Here is a 23327-nt window from a genome sequence, read left to right as displayed (position 1 = left end):
CTTATTTTATTAAATGTTGACAAAAACAGATTTAATTTAACATCTTGGTTGAATAAAAATGATTTAAAACAATCTTTTTTGAAGATTCAAATGATGTTTTGGTTAACTTTTGCTTCTTTATTGGTACTTGGTTTCTTTTCAAAAGCTCTCAGGAAAATAATTGCATCTTTTTAATGAGCCCATGGAAATTCTCTATTTATTGTGAAGAAATTAAATAAACAAACATTGGCTGGACCAAATTCTTTTGCCTCCATATGTCACATGGGACATCATGTGGGTCACAGTTGCTTATCTAAGTAGACACTGGCCCATTTTAAGCCGGTCTTGCTGGAGTCACACGGCTCAAATGGAGGCTTGAGGGTGGCAACGCTTATCATCAGACACTGACCACGAGATCACAGACAGACAGGGAAGAAAGAAGATGGGAATTCACCAGAGATGAAAAGTGAAGCAGAAAACAAGCCATGGAATAACACAGATAATCTACTAATTAGAAATACGCCTTGGTCTGTGACAACACCTCAGTGTTCAGTGTACTGAATAGGTTTTTATTTTTAAAAATTGTATCCTAATTTGAACATTGATGACTGTCGTCCTTTAGATGAGCATGCATTGAATCAACAAGTGTTTTTTCTTCTCCTCCAGCAAGCCCATCCCTCTGTGTCTTTCTCTTTTTCCTGTTTTATCGGCTGTTCAGCTGTTGTGCTCAGTAACTCTTTTGTTTGCCAAAGCATCCCTCACATTGCTACATGCCTGACTGGAGACAGGACCCACCAGCACCTACTTTATACCAAGACAGACAGTGTTTGCTTCCCAAGAGCTTTGGACTGAGAAGAGTTGGAGTGAAGAGAAAAAACGGGATGAATTTGGTGAGTTTTAGAGACATGATCTTATCGACCCAGGGAATTGTCGGTATAGTCAGTGGTATACAGTAGTAACCTGAAATGTCTTATGTCTTATCACAACAGATCAACAGGAAAGATGACCCATTGCTAATTCTTGCTAAGGATGACTTGGATGCCTTCAAGAGTGTGTCTAAATATCTAAACTCACAAATGGATTCTATGTAAAAGGGCTTAATTTACTGGTTGAAATTCAAGACCTGACAGGGGTTACTTGAGATTCCAAGAGATGACTCTCCGCAGGCCAGCTGCCCACCCAAGGAGGGCTGTGGGCTGGAGAAGGTCAGGAGACGAGTCCTACTGGGAGAGCTTTACATCCGGAGAAGAGTCTTTACCTCGAAGGTCTCTCTTTTCCCCTTCGCCTCGGCCGCAGAGTGCCATTGAGGGGCGCCAGCTGGACTTCTGGCTGGAGCACCTCAAGACAATGCAGAGCAAAGGGCAATCACCAATTCACAATACATCATTGGATGATCGGACTTCATCCATGCCTGTTCTCGAGGGACAGACACCAAGAAGAGCATGGAGTCAAATGGGCTTTTCTTCCTTCAGCGCAGCCTCGTCTTCATGTGGGAGCTCCCCTAGCAGCCAGGAGTCCCTCCAAACTGTGTGGTTTCCCACTCCAGAGAGCAAGGGAGGCTGGGAGAAAGCTCACATTGTGCAGTCACCATCAAAGGAACAAGCTCAGCTCAGTTATCTTGCTCCAGTCAAAATTGGTTGGTTGCCAATCCAGAGAAGAGTAAACCAGCAGTTGGAAGCATCAGGTGGCCAAGTAAGATAGACAAAACCTGTCACTAATAGTGGGTTAAATCAAGCAAACTATCCTTCTAGTTTTCTCTAACATTTTCTGAATTGTTTAAGCTTCTTGAGAAAAGGGTTGTTAGTTTTATTTTATTGGTAAAAGACAAATGATCAACCAACAAAAATCAAAACAAAAAAAAAACACATTATATGTATAAAATTTACTTCGATGATTTAAAAAAAATATTTACTCATATGGGACACAGATTATATTGGTCAAACAGGTGCATAAATTCAGATCCTCCTGATTCCAGCCCATCATGTATTTTGCATGTTATATGTCAAGTTTCCTCAATGCCAATTTTCCATCACTGTGAGAAAGACTGAAATGCTGTCACAGGACACCAGGGGGAAACATATAACAGATCTCCTCCAGGCTACAAAACTATGTAAATGAGCAAGACGCTTGGTGAGAACAAACATTAACTTGGACTGATGTGACTATTTGGAAATGTAAGAAATATAAAATGATCATCAATATGTAGAATAACAGAGAAGGCTCAGAAGGAAATATTGTGGTCAAATGAAACCAAATATCAAGAATAACAGATATAAACTTGGCCACATTAGCTTGCCATGTTTTGAACAAAGAAATACAGAATATGCAGAATTGTATTTGAAATATTTCGACGTTTCAAAGAATTCAGAATAGTGTCCACTTTAGCAACATTTTCAAGGCCTTTGGAAGAGAAACAGACTGACAGCACCATAGATTATCCATCATACTTGACAGTGTATTTTTTTTCACTGATGGGTGGAAATTTCCATTTCCACCCATCAAAAGTCTTTGTTGTAAATGTTAGTCTCTGATAATGAGCTGTATTTTACAGAAGCCTTAAAGGAGCCATTTAAAGAGAAATGAGCTGAAATAAAATAATATGGATTGTAAAGACACAAGAAGGAAGGCTGGAAGATACAAAATGGCCAAAAGAACCAGTTGAGCTCCCAACAGCAGCTGAACTGGACTCTTTATTTAATGTTTTTCTCCCTTTTTATCTTTAAATTTTAGAGACATGGAAAATTAGAGCAAACACATGGAGCTATGAATAAGGCTTATTGCCTTATCAATCACCATCCACAGTGGCTCTTTGAAAATACTTGAATGAAACCAGTTTTGACAAAAATTAATTTCTCCATTGGGACAAATAAATTATTTTAAAACTGAATTGAATTTAGAATGGTAATTTCATGTGTTGCGACAGACTGGTGACCTGTCCAGGTCTCTCCCCCGAAACCTTCGCTGGAGATAGGCATCAGGACCCCTCCCAGCCCCATTAGGGACAAGAGTGTACAGAAAATGAATGAATGAATGAATGAATGAATGGATGAATGGATGGATGGATGGATGGATGGATGGATGGATGGATGGATGGATGGATGGATGGATGGATGGATGGATGGATTTCATGGGTCTCTTAGTGTGGATGGTCTGAATTCCAGCTAACAGCTTTGATTATGTCTTCAGGGAAAGACAGTTCCAAAACCTTAGATAATATATAACACAAAGTGGAAGCAATGGAAAAATGATTTAAAAAATATAGATTTTTCCATCTTACTGCATCTGTTTCAGTTGTATCCTTTGATTTTCTCTACTCTATTAGTTTGGATAACTATTGATTAGGATGACTTAGAATATCATTATCAAAGACTTCATTGAACAACTTTTGTACCTTTGAGGATATTCCCTTTGTTGGAAAAAAAAGCATTTTGTAAAGATTTGGAGCTTGTTTAACCCAGACCTGTAACAAGACATCTCTTTAGGTTGCGTTGCTCTGATTTTGTAATATTTGTGAAGCAGCATAAGCTCATGTTGCAAAGGTGATGGCCTTCGCAACATGAGCTCTGCCTGGTTGAGACCAGGCAGAGTGTAGTAGGGCCATTTGTACTATAGAGTCTGAGTTACTCAGGGAGATGGAAGAGCTCAGGCATCCTTTGAAAACAGCCGACTCGGCAGGATCTCAACGCTTTCTCAAAAGCTTTACGACTAATTTGGAGCTGAAAAGGCAAAGATTGAGTTTAGCTCCCAGAGAGGACGTGAGTAAATGTACAAAGTTGAATCAATGAGAGCACAGCATTATCCAGTTAACGTGTAATATGTCTCTACAATCAATAATTTGCAGTGCTATATGGGGGGTTTGATTGAACTGATGTGCAAAACGAATCCCTTTTCTTCCGATTGCCCAGTCAACCAGCAAATGTTACATACAGTCATAATCGATTGTTGTACAAAAGTCTTCTTTTTAAACCTTTAAATCTATCTGTGAAGACCATTTTTATTCCAATATTAACTCAATACAAACTTCTCTTTTTTTGCCCTTAGGTGAAACTGAAACAGCCCATCACTCCAGCATTTCAAAAGAATGATGATACACATTGTTTTAAAGGTATGCATGCATTTATCTGGATCATTACAGGATTCTGAGTTTTTTACTAGTATTCGATACTAAAGTGGCCAAACTGATGTAGTCGACTTTTTGTGACATGTCAGGAAAATTTGTACCACCCTGGTTTGCCTGTTTTTCTGGTAATAAGAATACGGGCAACACACTGTAAAAAAAGTCTGTAAAATCAACAGTAAAAATCTGTGAAATCATGACAGAAAAATTTTGTAAAGAAAAACACAATAATATTTTGTTCATTTACCAGTATGATATTGTATAATGTAGAACCGAAAATTATTGTACATTTTAAAATAGAAAATTGTAAATAATATTGTATTTAGTTGTAGAAAATACACATTTTTTATTGTTAATGAAAAAAGTTGTATCCTTCACAACATTCTTACATTTCAGCAGTGTAAAACTAACATTTACATTCGTGATGATTAAATCCAAATGAATTGGAAGCTAGCTTAGCTTTTTTTTGCTAGGGAGAAGTAAGTTTGGCTTCCTTGTTTAAGCTGTTGCCCCTGTGACCCAACTCCAGATGGACAATAAAATAAATGAATAAATTAATAGATTTGGAAATTAATGTGGAATTAAGTAATTATGATTCCACATTATTTACTTCCAATTTTGTTCACTATTTATCTATTCACTTGTGTTTTCCCACTTCTTTAGATTGTCATTTCCTCTTTAATTCATTTACTTATTATTTGTCAATTTTGATTGGATAATTTCTTCATATTTCACGACTAACGTGGAGGAAACACCTGAATCAAAAAAGAATTCATGTACTTGCTTATTGGTACATGTATTTTATTTTTATTTATTATTTTTGCTAACACTGGATTTTTTACCTTCACCGTTGCCATTATAAGCTCAAAGTTCGGCTACTGCAAGAAAGACAGAGATCACCGCTTTGTGCTCAAGTTCCGGTCTGTTCTGCTCTCTAATTGGTTCGCTTACCTGCTCTCTAATTGGTTCGCTTACCTGGCGCCTGAAAGCTGTTTTGAAAAGTTCGTCCAACGGTTCTCATCTCAGAAGAAGCTGAATTGTGCTCAAACCTTGACAAAGAAAAGAACGCTGTTTGGACCTCGTCAGCTTTCAGCAAATGTAAGTTAAGCTTTATTTCTTCTAACGTAAAAGCCACGGTAATTTGTGTTTTTTTTTTTTGTTGTTGTTGTTTTTTAGGCGTCATATTGCTTCTTGGAACAATATGCAGTAGAATAATTTTTGCTACACCTGCAACATGTGTAACTTGTTAGATAGGTTGAAATTGTTTAAACATGATTACATGTACGTTTTGCTGTAAAACACTAGAATCATTGAGGGGCTATGTGTTGCATTGCAGAGTGCACAGAAACGAGCCCAGTCGTGTATTCAAATGCCTCGGCACAGAATGTAAGCGGACATTTTGTACATATGCAGCGTTTAAAACTCATTTTTTACCGAGTTCACAATGTGGCTTCACACCCAAATCAGCTAAAGCCATTGTTGCTAAATTGAAATGCACCATTTCATTGTGTGGGCACCAAAGCCAAACTGTGAAAGAATTCGTTGCTCATTTGAAGGAGCATATAATGGAGGGGCGGCCTGTAGCATGTCCAGTAAAAGCCTGCAAAAAAGTTTTCAGCGTCAAATCATCATTCACACAGCTCATATGTCCCGTAAACATAGAGATATTTTTGTGGATGACATTGATGTTTTGTACAAGGAAACTACAAATAAGATCGTTAGTATCAGAAAACGATGGGCCTTCTGAGAGCTTTAATGATGCTCTGACTAATGAAAGTCACAAATTATCTCCAAATTTCAACAAGGATTATCTCAGAAACTTGGGTCTTTTCTACCTGAAACTTCAAGGACAGCTGCTTCTTCCAGCTTCCACGATACAGAACATCGTTGAGAGATGCAAAATGTGCATGAGCTGGGAATGGATTACACTTTAACTAAACTAAAGTCGCTTTTAAAGATGACATGTGTCTTGTAGATGATGCTGTTGCTAAAATCTGTGATTGTGTAAGAGATTCTGATTTATTTTCTGTTTGTCATCATGGGCCACTGAGAACAACATATTCAAGAACTCAGACTTTCAAAAAATGTTCAAATACACAGAACCAAAGCAAATATCTTTAGGAAGTGATGAAAACATGACCCAGAGATTTTCTTACTACATACCCATTAAACAGACACTAAGTGCACTTTTAGAATCAGACTTATGGGAATTCAGTGTTGGAACAGTCCAATGACTCACACCCGGATGTTTTCTGTGACATAAGTGATGGCCAAAACTTCAAGTGCAACCAGTTCTTCATTGAAAATCCTGGTGCCTGAAGCTTATTCTCTACCAAGATGCCTTTGAAATTGTTAACCCCCTTGGTTCAGCGAAGAAGAAAACACAAAGTTGTCGCTATTTATCTATCTGTGGCTAACTTACCTGCTCATGTGCGGTCAAGCACTGATCACATGTCTCTAGTTTCATTGTGTTTCGAGAACGATTTAAAACAGTTTGGAACTGCAAAGGTTTGCTCTGAACTTCTCATGGATTTGAGAGATTTAGAGGAACATGGCATTATTGCAGGTGAAGAAACAGTCAAAGGAGCACTGTTCTGTATTGCTGGTGACAATTTAGGATCACACAGCATTGGTGGGTTTACTGAAAACTTTAGTACTTCTCAGTACTTTTGTAGGTACTGTGAAATCACAAGAAAAGACTTTCTTAATGATCCAAATGCTTGTGGTCCACAGCGAACCCCTGCAGCTTACAATTTGGCAGTGCATCATCGAGAGATTGGAAGCATTCAAGACAACAAAGGTGTCAAGGTAAACTCTGACTTCAACTCACTAAAGTCTTTTCATGTTTGCCAACCTGGTCTTCCACCTTGCTTAGGCCATGACTTATTTGAGGGTGTCGTATCCTATGATCTTGCACTGTACTTGAAATATTTCGTTAAAACAAGGAAATGGTTTACATATTCCCAGTTCAACCGTAGAATCAAGCAATTCAAGTACAAAGGATCAGATGCTCTCACAAAGCCGTGCCCTGTCAACTCTGAGGCAATCAGGCTTTCAGGTCAAGCTGTTCAAACTGGAACTTGCTGAGATTGTTGCCAGTGATTTTGGTGATACAAAATCCACAAGATAATGTTTGGCAGACAATGCTCCAGCTCAAAGACATTGTGGATTTGATTTGTGCACAACAAATTTCTTGCCACAGGTTGCCTTTCTTGAAATAATAATCCAAGAATATTTGGAATCAAGAAAATCTTTATTTCCTGAAACTTCACTTAAACCAAAACATCATTTTTTGCGGCACTATCCAGCCCTAATTTTGAAATTTGGACCTTTGATTAGGTTGTGGACAATGCGTTTTGAGAGTAAACATGTCTACTTTAAAAGATGTGCAAGGCATTTGAAAAATTTTAAAAACATATGCTTGACACTATCAGAAAGACACCAGATGCAATCAGCTCTGCTGGTCAAGCTGCTGACAGTTGTGTTTTTTACTCAAGCCTCTACAGTGATGAAATAAAACACGCAGTAAAAGACCTGGGATTTTCTGAAAAAGACACAAGTATTTCCACAGAGATACAATATAAGGGAACAGTTTATAAAAAGGGGCATTTCTTGGTTTCAAAGAATGATGAGTATATGGAGTTTGGAGAGCTGGTTTTAATTCTGATTCAAAATGAAACTGATGTGTATTGTTATGGATGTACAAACAGCTGTCTATCATCCTGATTACCATCTGTATTCAGTGACAAAACAGACTTCAAGCATTTTGTGTATTAACATAAATGACTTGGTTGACTTTTACCCTTTGACCTGTTATCAGGTAAATGGACAACAAGTTGTTCCTCTGAAACACAGTGTGTTTTCAAAATAAAAATGTCTTCATATACCATCATGGAAGTCCACTTAAAACAGATATGTTGATGTGAACAAAAATAATTAAGAAAAAACAGGGAAAGAAGTTTGACTAAAAATTTAAGGATGTACATGAATAAAAAGTGTGAATCAGGCACAACATTTTGTTTGACACTAAGTATGAGTCTCTTTAATTTGTACATAGTTGAATACATGTTATATTATGGTGATCTTGTTTTTTTACCATTATTTTGTCTGATTTTATTCCAGAAATGGCTGAGCAAATTTTTACGCAGTGCTATCAATGAAGTGTTGCCCGAACTTGCAGAGGCTTCAAAAGACATTCCGAGGAGACTTTACAGTCAATTGGAGTAGAAACGTATGAATCCAGTTTCATTGTTGAGAACATTCAGCCAGAAAGGCACTTGCTGCTTGGAAATTAAGATGTAAGTACAAAGAAAGCAAAAGTCAACCATTAAACACCGATATTCTTATTCAGTTTTGATAACTTATTGGTTGTTTTGTGTTTTTGAAGGCCGGACCCCTGAAACCAGGGTCCTCAAGTAATGCATCACCAGATACTCCCCATCACAGCAGTCTTCGTCCCCGCTAAGTGTGTCATCAAACTCCTCCAGCAGCAACCAGACATCTGCAGCAGACTGGGTGGCCACCTTTGAGATACCATGGGAAAAGTTCTCAGAAGAACTGATGCAGGCATTAGAGAGAGGTAAACGCCCAAGTCCAAAAATGAGGAAGGAGATGGTCAGGATTGTGGTGTCTGAAATGATGCGAAAAAGTTCTTACTTGGGTAAAAGGGTTCTACAGAGGTTGCAAAGAAGTGGTGGCAAAATATCCAAAATCTCTACAAGACGTTATCGATGAGATGTCATTGGCCCTGGCTATCATTCACTCGTCAAACAACTTCAATATCGAATTGACAATGCGAAGCGATCTACAATGCCTAAAAAAGCGCAAAAGAGAAGACTATGGGTGTAAAGGAATGAAAATTCCTTCCTCTTGGAGAAACTGCTGAAAGTCAGCAACAGAAGAAGGACAAGCTCAAGATGATGTCTCTGCAGAAGGAGGCCTGAGGAGATGAAAGAATTACTGAGGACAACTTTCTACTCACAGCGCAAAGATATTAACCAGGGGAAAAGTATTCAAGATGTCTTGGAAGCCTGGCCTGTTTTATTTCATGACATTGGGATGGCTGTACACTACAAGGAACTTACTGGACTTGGATTGAAGGAAACCTTCATGAGGAACATTGATATGAAGGGAAAAAGACTGCTGAACTACATGAACACTGTTTGTGTGAACAAAAACAAAAGGTTTTTCCAGGCTCAGACAAAGTTGAAGATGTTAAGGGGAGAACTGGACGGTTACTCTGAAGATGTTAAAGAGATGATGCTCCTACTTCTCTGCTACTTCAATGAAAATGAAGAAGCAATCTTCTGTGTGGAGGACACATGCCTGGCTGAAGAAGTACAGATGGAGAACGTCTCCTTGACTCCCACTATCATTGTGTGTGGTGAGTTCATTTTTGTTTTTCCAGTTTCTTTAACTTGTTTTCTTTTTTCTTGTCTTGTCCCCTTTCTTTGCGCTTTTGTCCATCTGGCATTTTGTTTAATATTGTTTTGTTTTTTTCCAATTATTTTCTTATGCTTTTACTATACTAATATTTTTTTTTTTGTACTTTTTACTTAATTTGTTATTTTTCATATGAATGTCATTGTTTTGTTGTATCAGGAGTCTAAATTTATTTGTTCTTTCTCCTTAGGTCAATCCTGCTTCCATGCTAAACGATTCATGCTGAGTGTGGATCAACAGATTGGAAACAACAACATCTCCTGTTTTATTTCTGCCCTCTGCATGATGTTTGGGAGCTATTATTGTTTTAACATACATTATCCATCGGGGCTGGCGTCTACACTGGAGTTTCTGCAGAGGTATGAGCTTTGTTTTGTTTTTTTTTAAATTGTAGGGAGTTAAATTTGACTTTTGACAACTTTTATGTCTTGAATAAAATGTTTGATTGTGAAGCACATTTTGATGTAGTTTTCTGTTTGTCCTCTTTATCGTAAGGTGTTTCTTCTCAATCAACCCAGACAAGGGCAGTAAGGTGGAAGAAACCCGTAAACCAGACTGCGTGTGAACCCCGTGTACTCACCTTGATCCAGGAACTTTCAGATCATGAGTGGCGTGATGTTTGAGAAAGGACTAAAGTCAGTGAGTTCTCAAGGCGGTGTTTAATCTTAACAGAGCTGAATAGATTTCTAAATGTATGTTGCATCACACCGTGCCTTCTGAAGTTAAAAAAGTTGAAAAGACATATTTATATTTGTTCAGTGGCTGAATTTTGCACCATGTCAGAAAGCAGAAATGAGAATTTCATTGTAAATATGTTTTCAATTAAAATGTTTGTTTCTAAAAAAATTTAGAATTATCATTATTGATATAGTTTATATTGGGCTTCCTTGTTTTTTTCCATTTAACTGGTAAATGTTTGTTGAAATTTGATTATTCATAGATATTTGGAAATAGAATTGCTTAAAAAAGAAAAAAATTGAAGCAAACAAACATTATTATTAAAATGTATACTGGAAATAGAAATTTATTGTATGTTATAATCTTCAAGCCCCTCTCCAAAAAAAGGGTGTGAAAGTTGGCTCTCATACTGTTTCTGATAAGTTAAAAAGGTTGAAGAAATTTATATGTATTCAGCAGGTGCATTTGTTTCATGTGCTTCATGATGTTCAGAAAAAGACAAATGAGAACTTCATTAAAAATAAATATTTCAAAGGCATGTAAGTGTATGTTTATTTTTTTAAGATTATCATAGATACAATTTATACTGGGCTTCCTTGTGTTTTGGGAAATGTTGGTTGAAATTTGATGCTTATAAATATTTAAAAATAGAATTATTACAAAAAAAATTAAAGCAAATTTCAGTTTTTCAGAAAGTATTAATAAAATGTTTTAAATTGACATTTTTAGAGTTATAATCTGTTATTCAAAGGTAATTATCAGTAGGACTAAATGAACTTTTTTTGTACAACAAACAAAAAATGGGTAAATCTTACTGGAAAAAAAGTGTAAAATAACAGCATTATAATGATAATTCATCAGAAAAAGTTGGTTAAAATTACTTGATAAAACTGTCTTATTACCAAAATAAACCTTTCAAATCACAGTTCAAATTTGTATAAAACTATGGGAAATCTGTTTATTTCACAATTTAACACTGTTGTAATTACTGTTTGGTCTGTAAAAAAACAGTTTACATGTTCACTGTGTTTTCTACAAAATTATTCTGGCAACCACAGCTGCCAGATTTTTTCTGTAAAAACAACAGAATTTTTTTTACAGTGCAGCGTTGAATGCTTATGGCATTACAGACAAATTGTTGTCTTTTAGTGTCATATCTTCCAACATAATTAAAACAAAAATCTGATTGATTAACAGTGAGAGGAGGAATTCCTATGACATGTTCACAATTGGTATTAACATGCGTCATGGCTGAGTTTGATGAAAGGAGACAGAGGAGGAAGGAAATAAAACACAAAGCCCTCAACTCATTACTTATATTACTGTCTAACTAGGTGTATTGCAGATGGCTGTCTGTTTTTATGAAAAGTAAGCATTTTTGCACCTCTCTTTCGCCCCCCCAGCCAGTAATTAGGTCCTATTTCTACCTTATTTCATGAAAATTTTATGACTTGCTTGGCAGGCAAACAGCTTGCTTCTCATAACTTTCCTTAAGTGGTGCTGTCCAAATCATCAGTTGTCACTCTCTAAATCAACAAGACAATAATCTGTCCTGACTCTTGTCCCACAGTACTCAGACAGCACTGTAGGCAAAGTAAATTGAATCTAAACAGGACTATAGAGCTAACAAAAAAGAGGTTGGATGGGGATTGAGGTGGGAATCAGGAAGATAAATGGAGATCCAGACTGATCGGAGAAGGAGAGTTGTTCGTCTTTGAACACAGCAGCGCTGCGCTCACCATGTTTGATCTGAAGCTTGATCTTTCAACTTCTTCCTTGTTTACACATAGATTATCCTGACAAGACTCGGGCCGCCAGCAAAAATCAAAGCAATCTATCTACACAGCACCAAGGAGCTGCGTTAGACAGTGCAGTAGTTTTAACACACATTAATACATATGATAATGTAAGCATTTCTTATTAAAGGCTACGTTCACAAACTGAAATAAAGTGGTAGAGAAATAACATAGGTCAGAAAATGATGACTTGTGTTAAAATGTTAAAAGTTATTTCCCTAGAGAAACAGAATTGCTAATCAAACAATTTAGATACTTCAATCAACTTAAAGTACAATGAATATGAAAGTTTGTATCTGAAAATGTTCATATTGTATCAAATATTTTCCCCCGAAATTTTCAGCATGAAATTATGCTACAGCCACACAAAATTAATTTTAAGACTAATAAAGGTAGTACTGACAGCCCCAGCTGAATTTGACCAGTTGTCAGTAGGGCATTGTTAAGGATACATCTGAAAATAAAATATACAAAAAAGATGTAAATGTTACTAAAAAGAAAACCGGCAAAATTTTGGATTTCAAAAATCTCTCCTTTTGTATTTATATCTTACTGTCTTTATGTGGCAGAATCCCTTGTTATAAATCCCATTTAGAAAATATGAAATTACCTAATGCTGATGAGGACTTATTAAATGTTAAGCTTGAATATGAAGCATTTTGTGTTTGAATTTTCTCACTACAATATGAGAAAGGACGTGAAAAATCAGGTTGATGACTATAAAAAGCTGACTATAGGGCTCTTAAAGAGTATTTGCCACGTGTCCTTCAGTCTTTATGGTCTCCTGAGATGTTAATGTCAGATGCTGATTGAAAAAAAAAATCCCCATAATTTAATTACAGTTAGTGAACAAGAGAGAGCAGGAACAATTAATAAATTAGTGAAGGAACATTTTTAAGTAATAAAAAAATACACGTGCCCGGGTCATTTAATCTCCAGGTGCAGTTGTCCAACAAAATGCTGTAAATTTTGGCTCGTCTATAATTTCCTCTCTTAAAATAGAAATCACTGCAGATTAACCACGCAATGACCCAGGGTTCTCCCATGGTAACGGCAGCAGGTGGAAACACAGCCAGGCAAGCTGAAAGGGCCACAATTGGGTATCAGTCACACCAATGCAGTCATCCCTTTGAGGAAGCAGGAAAGTGACTCCAGGGTGGTGCCAGACTTTTTTTTTTTCTGTGCCTGTGTGAATTTTTGACAGTGTCAACATTTCCTTACAGTCAGTAGAGAATTGCTTGATGTGTGTGTGTGTGGGCGTGCGTGTGTTTGTGTGTGTTTGTGTTTGTACATGCTACGTTGAAAAAGACATCCTGGCTTGCGTGTAATGCACTTGTTTTGCCTTGATACAGCAGAGGTGGAGAGAAGTCACACCAGTCCCAGTGCACCGGGTGTGAAGACAAGGAGGACAACAGATAGAGGCACTTCTGTTAACGAGGTAATCTTTCCTCATTTATGAAACTAACAGCTGGCTTTATATAAACTTTTAAAAGTTGAACATAGGAGTGATAATCAAAGGATTTGCAAAAGTTGGTGAGAAAGTTGATGTGTTTAAGCTAAAGGTTAAAGCTGGATTTTTCTTGCCTATGTCAGTATTTCCAAACATAGATTGATTCCATGCTGGTTTGATAGGACACTCAGACACAAAGCTTAAATTTTCTTTAAGCAATGATTTATAATTTTTCAAGAACTGACCTTCTGCTATTTGACCTTCTATTAATCAGCAATTATGAATTAAAATATAAAAAAACTTACCTTATAAACCATTTCTTAAAGTAATTTGTGTAAACTTATTACCATTCTGGCCAAAATCACCAGATTCCAACCATCCATTCCCAAGCAACAAAAATCTTCCTCCTTTTCAATAAAAATATTTGCAAAACTATTTTTATTGTTGATTTATTCTATTTTGACCTGCGCAACATGGAGCTAGACATGCAATAAAAAGCGTTGTCAAGGCAGGCGGCAAACTGGACCCGTCACACCCATTCCATCAAGACGAATGTGCCAGAATTACAGCTAACTATTGCAAAGAGCTTGTGAAATAACACCGAATAATAAAACTAATGTGTTACAGTTTAACAAGCAGTTCTGCTAACAAAATGTATGACTTTTGTATTTAGTATACAAAACGTATTCTGATCCGGAACAAAATAAAATCCCTGTGTCATTAATTTTTCTTTCAGCTAACAGAAATATTTTCAGTATAAGCCTAACTGACCTAAAACAGGAAACATCTGTGAGATGTGATGTTCATACCAGTGCTGAGTGTATGTAAATGTGAACATAAACTGTACATCATAGAGCTGTGAACTCCTTCTGAGGGTTTCTAGCCTCTGTATGTCCAGCATAGCCTGTTCGATCAGAGGATGTCCCTCCATCTGGAGGCGTATTAGGTAAAACAGTATCTGGGAAGATCTAATCTAAGTGCAAGGTGTAACTCCCTGCCTGTGGTCAGTAAACCTGGTAAATGACTCTGCAGAGGAAAAGCTACTGCTGCTTTAGAGGTATAAAGTCAACATTCACAGTAGCTGTGGGTCAGAAACTTAATTTGCACACTGCAAAATGAGACGCTTCTGCATTTTCTCCCTAGAATTCAACCTGCTTGATGCAATGTAATAAAGAGTTTTCTCCTCCAACCTGACCTCACACCTCTGGTGCTTCCTCAATGACTGTCATCATGAATATTTCCATAACTCCTCCGCCTCGAACCTCAGCCTATTCGGTGGTCCTGAAGCACTGCAGACACAGACTTTACAATTTAACTAGTTCTTCCTGCAACCTTCCACTTTCCAAAGTTTCCTAAAAATCATCAGGATGGAAAATTCAGCCTATTTGAAGTGATGAATAGTTTAACACCATGTGTGTTAAGAATGTCAATATCAGAAATATTTCTACAAGGACATATCAGTGTTTCTTTAAGTGCTATAAAAAACATCAAAATACTCACGCCTAGAGATAGAAATCTTTACTTTTTGCCACTGAGTTGCTGTTGTGAAAAGAGTTTCATTGGCATTCAGTGACGGATAAGTCACGCTGTGCGCCTGCTTTAGCTACAGCTCCTTCCATTGCTGCTGGGGCAGTCACTGTGTCAAGCATGCGGTGGGTCGCCTGACACCAGAACAAACAAAACAGCTGACCTGCAGCTGAAATTCACAGCTGAAAACATGTCATGTTTTCAATATTTGATATTGGAAAGAAAGATATTTTGCCCTTTATATCAAAGTGCTAAACTGAATCCATTTCATTTTGGTGTTCAATGGCAACATTATTAACATGTTGTAGCAGTGTTGCTATGTTATCCTTCTACATTTTTCCACAATTTGTCATGTGCAAACCACAAAGTAAACATTTTTCCAGAGCTCATGTCGTGGCAAACCTATCAAGAGATGGCTGTTGTCCAAACTTGACAGATCAGGCAAGGAGAGCATTAATCAGAATAGGACCCATAGAGGTCTTGGGTGTGTTTAAACCTTTAAAGGAGCAGGAGAGATCCACATCTCAAGATGGAGAATCTGTCCTGCAATCCACAAATCTGAATTTTGATGAAGAGAAAGCCATTGTTCAAAGAAAACCAAAAGAAGTGCTGTCTGCAGTTTGACATGACAACTGTGTGCACGAGCCATGTACACACACAGCATGAAAAAGCCTCCCTAGATGAGACCAATATTGATTTGGGTGCCTTTTCCAAAGGCGACTAGGTCAAAATTATAGTTGTTCAAAGCAAGTACAGACTTACCCCAAAACATTCAGTGCAGAAAAAGCAATGAAAGAGGATTCTTCAAATTACTACCTTGAAGCAACTGAATTAAAATGCAATCCACCTATTACTATTTTATTTTATGTAAAACTATTTAGAAATCTTGGATAATTTCCTTCCACTTCAGAATAATTCACTACTTTGTGTTGGTCTACCACAAAAGATGTTGCTAAATACATTTAAATTTATGGCTGTGATGTGACAAAATGTTACATAATTTGATGGTATGTGCATACGTTTACAAGGCACTGTGATCTTATTTCATCCACAGGCGGCTGAAAAACAGCACTCTGCAGTAAACCGACTTCCCAGCTGGAACGCTCTGAGGACAGGCTGGAGGCCCAACAGAGCATCAGGTCCTTCGGGAGGAAGTCATTCCAATGAACTCACCAGGGGGTTTGAATTAGAACCCCAAAAGAAATCATTTCTGATGACAAAAACAATCACAGAACCCACTAAGCATTCACCTCTGCATTGCACAGCTTCTGCTGATCCAACTGGTCATCACAGTTTGCTGCAAGGGTCAAATACAACGAACACACAAAGGCACCATACTGCTCTGCAAAGAACAAGCAGCATTCAGCCTCTAAAGGCCACTGTCTTTTATGGGACAAACAACAGCTCAGAATCTTCACACATACAGACAAGTTCAGCTGCGACCACCCTCATCCCTCAGAACAAAGCAGGCATCTCTTCCATCACCATCTCCTCCAGAAAAGTGAGCAGATCAGCCAGCTTGCCCGGGTCCCGATCCAGAAAGTCTCATTCTCCTCTCCCACCAGAGTGTGAGCCAATGGACCCAAACTCCCAGCAGGTAAGAATGAAGAGGAAAGCTACTATAGTGAAAGTGACAGAGCAGAGAGTTATATCAAGCTCTGCTCCGGACAGCAGCCAACCGGGAACCGTACCCTCTGGCAATGCTTTGGACACTGTGGTTCGGCGAAGAAAGGCCACAATCATTAAAGTGACAGAGCATAAGGAGAGTTACAGTCCAGGCAAAATAACACCCAGGAATCCAGAGTACAGACACAGCTACACTGAAGGACTGTATGAGAATAAGAGCACACCCAGCCAAGAAAGCCATTTGGAAAACAGTAAAGTATCTGCTTATCATTTGAATTCTTCGCCAAGTGCAACTGTCCCAAGCACATTCCCTTCAGATGGACAGAAAAATGAAACCCTACACAGATCTACACTGAATCTTTTTCTTAGTAATCCCCCTGCCATTGCATCCCCTCCTTTGGAGCCTCGACCAAGGGCTGCCGGACAAAGATCTGAGAGGCCGCAAAGACCACAGAGCTGCTACGACAGTTTGACTGAACACTCTAAGCAGAGCAAGGAAGGTGTTTCACAATCGCCTGACTGGAAGCAGAGCTCCGGTCGTCCACAGGACACCTCTATCAATCACGTTAACTTCGACCGCCTTTTCACCAGTTCTGGAAAAGCAGCGAAGGAAGCAGGTCGGCCCATGGCAGCTGACACGCTCACCCCAAACAGAAATGAGAAAGAAAGACTGCCACTGACAGTGGATGCAACACGCAGAGCCTCCCCAAGTCTCACTCTCATCAAGGCCCCGGGTAGGTTTCTCTGTCCCGCTTTGACAGTGTTCCTGTCAACTTATAGGCTCCATCTGTCTTTGATCTATATTTTAAAAGAATTGCAGTGTCTAAATATGCACGTCCTTTTTTTTTTTTACAGTTTATGCCTTGTAGCTTCAAGATATTACTCTCCATGTGTATAGTCCCTCAGCTTTGATGTCTTGTTGATTATGAGATTGTTATAAAAAAAAATCTCCCTTCATCTGTTGCAGTGAGAGCAACTAACTCTCTTGCCAGGTATATGCCTGAATAACAACTGACAGCTATGGAAAACTGAAAAAAAAAATCCTGCTCATCAGCCCTCAATTCTACCTTATTTATTCCTATACATTTAAATTTTTTTGAATGAAAAAATTATTCCAGCCCTATTTTCACTTCTAAACACCCATCCATCCATCGTCTAGAAATGCTTATTGTTGTACAATAATGGGGGTTGTTGCCTATCTCCAGCAGTCACTGGGCAAAAGGTGGACAAGTTACCAATCCATCACTTCGACACACACACACACACACACGCACACCCACGCACACCCACCCACACACACACGCAGAGTGCATGACTTGGCTTCCTCCAATCAAGAAGTTCTGGCATTGTTTTCTTTCCACTGGTATCTTCAGTTTTTCTTTTGAGTGACCTTGTTTTAAGACACTTTTTCGTTATTGTTTTTAAACACAATTCTTCGGTAAGCTAACTGTGCAGGTCCCACTATATGAACTAATATCCATGCAGTGGCTTGTGGACCACTAGGAACTGCCCAGAGTTTGAGAAAGACTTTGACAGGCCAACACATATTAGTGCATAAAAATGTGAGAAAAATCTAAAATTTGCTCATTTATACGTTTATGGTTATAATTGTACTGTAAAGGTGAAGGTGAATGTGCTGTCAGCAGCTTGTCTAACCTGAGCTGTGGGTTTTTGCAGCTTTGCCTTATTTTCATATCCGGATGAGGGATCAAAAAATGATTAATTCTTCTTCTTCTACTTCTCACAAGCTAGTGAGTGAGCAATACTTTTAGGGGTATGATAGTAAAGAGGGCTGAATTTAAATGCATATAAGACTCATGAAATTTATCCTTGCACTTCACAAGACCTCCATTAAATCTTAATAGACATTCAGGTTAATTTTGTCATTGTGTTAAATCACAAAATCCAGTCTCACTTTGTAATATTTATTCATTAAGAAATTATTTATTTATATTCAGTGTCTATCCAGATCGGCGTTCACGTTAGCAATTATTTGGAATAAGATCAATATAAACATAATAACATTTCTGTGGTGGAGAATGAATTCAGAGCTCTGACAGGTGGAAAGGCTTAGATTTTTTGTATCACTTGCCAGAGAGAATCAGGAGAAAGAGGCCCCACATTTTGACCCCTTTTTACGTCTCTAAGGTGATGTTACTGATGCTGAGCCAGCCTCTGCCCACACCTAACATATTTTATTGATGGCTTGATGCTTCTTTGTAAGCTGGTTGTCAACTGGCTGCTGAAGGAAGGAAAAGTGATCTTGCAGATCAAAATGAGGATGTGAGAGGTTTGAAATGGTGCCTGGGAAGTCCATGGGATTCTTGTCTGTGGTATCGATGTAAATTTGGGTAAAACAGGTCAGATACTTGCTTATGCACAGTGATGGGACACTGATCCAACGTAAACCAGGAGTGTTAGATTGGCAACGCTGCTGGAAAACTGGCAGTGGCCTAGTCAAAGTCTAGCCATAGACTTTGACTAGTCTCAACACATTTGAGAGTTCAGCCACTTGTGGCTGAACTAAAATAATTCTGCAAGGCAAAGTGGAAAGAAGTGTTTTCAATAGTTAAAAAAAAGCACTGTCAGTGATCTCAAATGTTCACTTCCAAAGATCTTAGGAGACAGTTTTTACTTTTTAAAATGGGTTATTTTTTTCATTCATTATTCCTTTAATAAATAAAACATGCATCTGAAAAGAGATATCTTTATAATATTGAAATGAGAGAAAAGTAGGTGTTCTGGATCCTTCGGATTTCTCTGTTACTCTCAAGTGAATTGTTTATCAAACAAATCTCAATTTGTGACTTAATTATGGCAAAATGTCCAACATTAGAACAAACTTTGCATATTTCACAAACACTAATTGATTGCTTGAAGTTGCCAAAACAATTACCCAGAGGAAATTGTATATTTAAGTGAACAAAGCAATGTGTGGAGGGAGTTTTCTTCTGTTCTAGTGCGCCTCTTCATTCATTATCTCTTTTCACTGCATGAAATTATTAATTATCCTCTAATCACATTCATTAAGAGTGTCGACAATTAATTATAAGGCCAGAGGCAGCATGATTTAAATTCCATGTTTGATTCAGTCCGCCGCAGAATGAAGAGGGATATTAAAATGATATCAAAATCAGCCTGTTGTGTGCAGAACCCAGTAACAACCACTGTTGCTGTTTTTACTCACGGTTTGGTTACATCAAAGGCCTCCTGCTTTTCAGATCCTGACTCCCATCAGTCTCAAGAGGAAGTGCTCGCCCTCAATGCGGCCGCGATTATAGCGAACATCAAACTCCAGAGGCAGCTCAGTAAGAAGAAAACAAGTGGCGATTCAGAGAGGGCCTCCACGGATTCTCCCCGGGGAAACGCTGGTATTATTACACAACTCTGTCACTAGCCATGACACTAAGATTTTTAATGCTCTTCGTTTCTCACCTCATGAAAATATCCAGCTGAAAAAGTTGCAGGTTCAACACTGTGCTTGATTGAATCAGTTTACTCGCATAGAGATATTCCTGACACTTACCCAGAGTACCAAGGAGTAATATGTTGCTTCAGGCCTGGGGAGCTGTTGAGCAACCCTACACTGCGCTCAGGCATGCGAAGCTTAGCAAGGTGTAAATGAAACACAAAACTATTTGATTTTGTTTTCTTTCCCTCCTTCTTTCTCAGAAGTGATGGATGAGAAAAAATATAGAAATTCTAAGAAAAGCGAAGCCTGGCATCACAAGCGGTTTCATGCTGAATTTATTTCACTGATACCAGATCATGACGGGTCAACTGAAAGTCCCTCCCTTCAGGTGAGGTCAGAGGTCGCTTAATCAGTTAAATAAAAAAAACAAAAGCATATGTTATTATCTGTTAAACACAGATTTTTTTATTCAGAAGCCTTCAAAAAGTGGAGCCTTTAAACATTTAGAACCTTTAGCCTAGATGTTCATCTGTCACACCAATTGAACTGTTTGGTGATAAAATTCTTTGGAAACCCTTAAAATTAATGAATATTTTGCTAAGAGAGAGCCTTCGAGATTTTATTTGACACCTCTTACCATCCTCCTGATTTGTATTGTTGGAAAATAATCCTGGATTCTTGTCCGGTCATGTTTGTCAAACTTCCAGTTGTTTAGAATGTTTTAATTATTGCTCTGGTTGTAGTTATAGCAAGCAAGCAAGTTTAGGCCAGTAGATATTTAATACAAGTGCTTCCACTGACTGAGTGGAATGTTTGCTTGCTCTTCTGCTTTTTAGAAAATGGATATCTGTCAGATTGCGTTTGTACCACCAAAGCTAATTCACATTGGTCCATTACAAAGACAAACGAACAAATGGATTTTAATATTAAATTTAGAAGAATCTTATTCTACTATTATGAATGCAGAGGAGTCTGTGTCACATGCACAGAAGAAAACAATGATACACATAATACAAAATATATTTTTTTTTAATTGAAGAAAAACACTTAATAAGAACTTCAAATGCAATTCAAGAGACGGCCTAACTGATTTGTCAAAGAGAGCAATGTGTTTGTGTATTTGGCAGGGAGCGCTGCAAAGGTGCAGACCAGTATTCATCAGCCGCTCCCAGGAAAGAGTGCAAACGCTGAAACGGAAGGTGCAGGAGAGGAGGAAGAGGTCGAAAGTGGGGAAGCTGGAGTGGAGAAGGGATCAGCTCAGGCAGATGAGGGCCCACAGTAGCACGGGGTCTACCTCCATGAATGGTGAGGTCCCAATAGCAAAGCATCACCTCTTTAAACCACTCTGCTGTCCATTGTCCCTGTGCAGCTGCGGTGGCCATTTGCCACATCGCTAATCACCCTTTTGCAGATTTAGAACAAAGAGCTGACAGAATGGCTGCCAACCAGTCTTCTCCTCTAGGGCTCAAAACGATACAGTTATTTTTAATGATGCAGAATGTTGGGAGGTTGTACTGTAATTGTATATGTTTCACATGAAGAATTTTTAGATTCTTTCCAAAAACATCTACACAACACAAAAACTGCTTACGAATGTTCAAAGAATTTTGTCCTTTTATCCCCATAGACTCTTTGCTTTCCTTCCCGCTTAACTACTAGCTTAGATTGCATCAATTGCCAAAATGACCTTTTTGTGTTTTTTCAAAATGTATTTACATAACATGTTTCTGAAGACAGCATGTTTTTGTGGGGTTCCAGACTATTGTTTTATTGTTCTGCTAGACATGCATTTGCTACTAACTCAAACTCTCTTGTACGACATAAAACCATAATTATGAAGATTAGTGACTTTTTTTTCAGCTTATTTACATAGTCAAGAAATTATTGACTAAATGTTCATTATGCCTTCATCCTGGAAATGAAAAAGCTTTTTTTTTTTTGTGAAATTATTCAATGCTTAAATTACCCTGAAGGTGCAAAACTGAGTCACAGAATTTTACCACAAATGTGAATAAAAGATAAATCTCCTATCTGAGAAATTTTGGCATCACAGAAAATATTTCTAACTTTAGACTCCCTTCAGCTCATGAATTTCCTCGAAATTTAGAACCCCGAGAGCAAACTTTGCAGTCACAAAGTGAACAAAGTGAGCCCAACTGAATCATCAGGACATCTCTGAAACTCTAGTACAGATCAATATATTACGAATTTCCCAATTTTTGTGGAAAAAAAAATACCTCAGGCATACCTTATAACATGATTCAGCAAGAGTACCCTGAGTCCAAATAAAGCAAAACTCCACTAGCCAGATCTAAACAAGTGTCTTATAGTTTATGCAATTATTTATTGCGTGCACAATAAAACCAATAACAGATTGATCAGAAAGACTCAGTTTAAAGTGACCTCCAAATGTGCTCTCATAGTTCCCAGCTTCACAGTGAACAATGGTTTCTTTATTTCTCTGTCTGCCCTCTTTTGGCTAGAACAGAAAACTACAGCTGGGGTGCAGTTGTAGCAGTTGTATGCAAAGGTAAAGATGTTTCATAAGAAACAAGCAGACAAAATAGATTACATGTCTTGGTTTAAAACAAGATGTTTTTCTCTGAGAATCCTGACATTTTCCTGCTGTTCTGTGCTCAGAACAGCAGGAAAGCAGTCAATCTCTGGTGATTGAATGCCTTTTGTCGGCGCTACAATGCAATCAACGTTGTGTGTGATCTTGTGTGTTTGTGAATGTGCTTCCAGATAACCTTTCCAGACTCACAGATGGAGGTATTTCCCAGAGAGACGTGGAGTTCAGATCTAAGAGACGAGTGGCAGCTCCATCTCTTCCCCCGACAGGCTGACTGATGCCATCCTCGTCCGCAGACTTTTTCTTATCTTTCGCGCTGCTCCCTTTGCATGTGAGGGCCTGAGCCCATGTCAGTGAGATCTCCTCACAGTATCCTTCATGGGTTGTTCTTGGGCTGTTCTGAATAAATTTTTTTCGCCTTTCTGGGTTCTTTGTCTTATTGTTTTAATCATCCTAACCTGACAAGCTTGTCTAACAGTAAGTTACATAAAGATTAACAGATGCTTACAACCACAACAAACACTACAGAATTTAAATTTTTTTATTGCACAAACATTTCTGAGGAGGTAATTGCCATCCTGTTATATTTGCTATCAGGCAATCTTATGTTCCAAATGTTTTTAATGAATACACATTTCAAAATTTATTTATGCAAATTACACCTTCGCAATGAATAATTCTACCTCACTCTCTGTGTAATGACAGCATTTTATTTTTGTTATTACTTT

General features: G+C 38.0%; 1 protein-coding gene across 1 annotated transcript; it reads left to right on the top strand.

The window, feature by feature from the left end:
- Positions 1-565: 565 nt before the first annotated feature.
- Positions 566-23022, top strand: cunh10orf90 (chromosome unknown C10orf90 homolog). The gene is made up of 8 exons (XM_055042474.1): positions 566-869; positions 969-1671; positions 4021-4084; positions 13365-13450; positions 16044-17349; positions 19837-19986; positions 21155-21332; positions 22773-23022. Exons 2-7 carry the CDS (start codon positions 1132-1134, stop codon positions 21307-21309), a joined length of 2301 nt encoding a protein of 766 aa, XP_054898449.1. The 5' UTR covers positions 566-869; positions 969-1131; the 3' UTR covers positions 21310-21332; positions 22773-23022.
- Positions 23023-23327: the final 305 nt, after the last annotated feature.

Source organism: Poeciliopsis prolifica, unplaced genomic scaffold (genome assembly GCF_027474105.1).
Source record: "Poeciliopsis prolifica strain line A6 unplaced genomic scaffold, Auburn_PproV2 SCAFFOLD018, whole genome shotgun sequence".
Taxonomy (NCBI): Eukaryota; Metazoa; Chordata; class Actinopteri; order Cyprinodontiformes; family Poeciliidae; genus Poeciliopsis; species Poeciliopsis prolifica.
This window is presented reverse-complemented; position numbering and strand designations above follow the sequence as displayed.

What these genes read in the sequence shown, in the direction of transcription:
- cunh10orf90 (XM_055042474.1), top strand. Translation starts at nt 1,132, where the DNA reads ATGACTCTCCGCAGGCCAGCTGCCCACCCAAGGAGGGCTGTGGGCTGG. An exon ending in TGATACACATTGTTTTAAAG is followed by an intron (nt 4,085 to 13,364) that starts GTATGCATGCAT and finishes GCCTTGATACAG; the next exon opens with CAGAGGTGGAGAGAAGTCAC. An exon ending in TTCTCCCCGGGGAAACGCTG is followed by an intron (nt 19,987 to 21,154) that starts GTATTATTACAC and finishes TGTATTTGGCAG; the next exon opens with GGAGCGCTGCAAAGGTGCAG.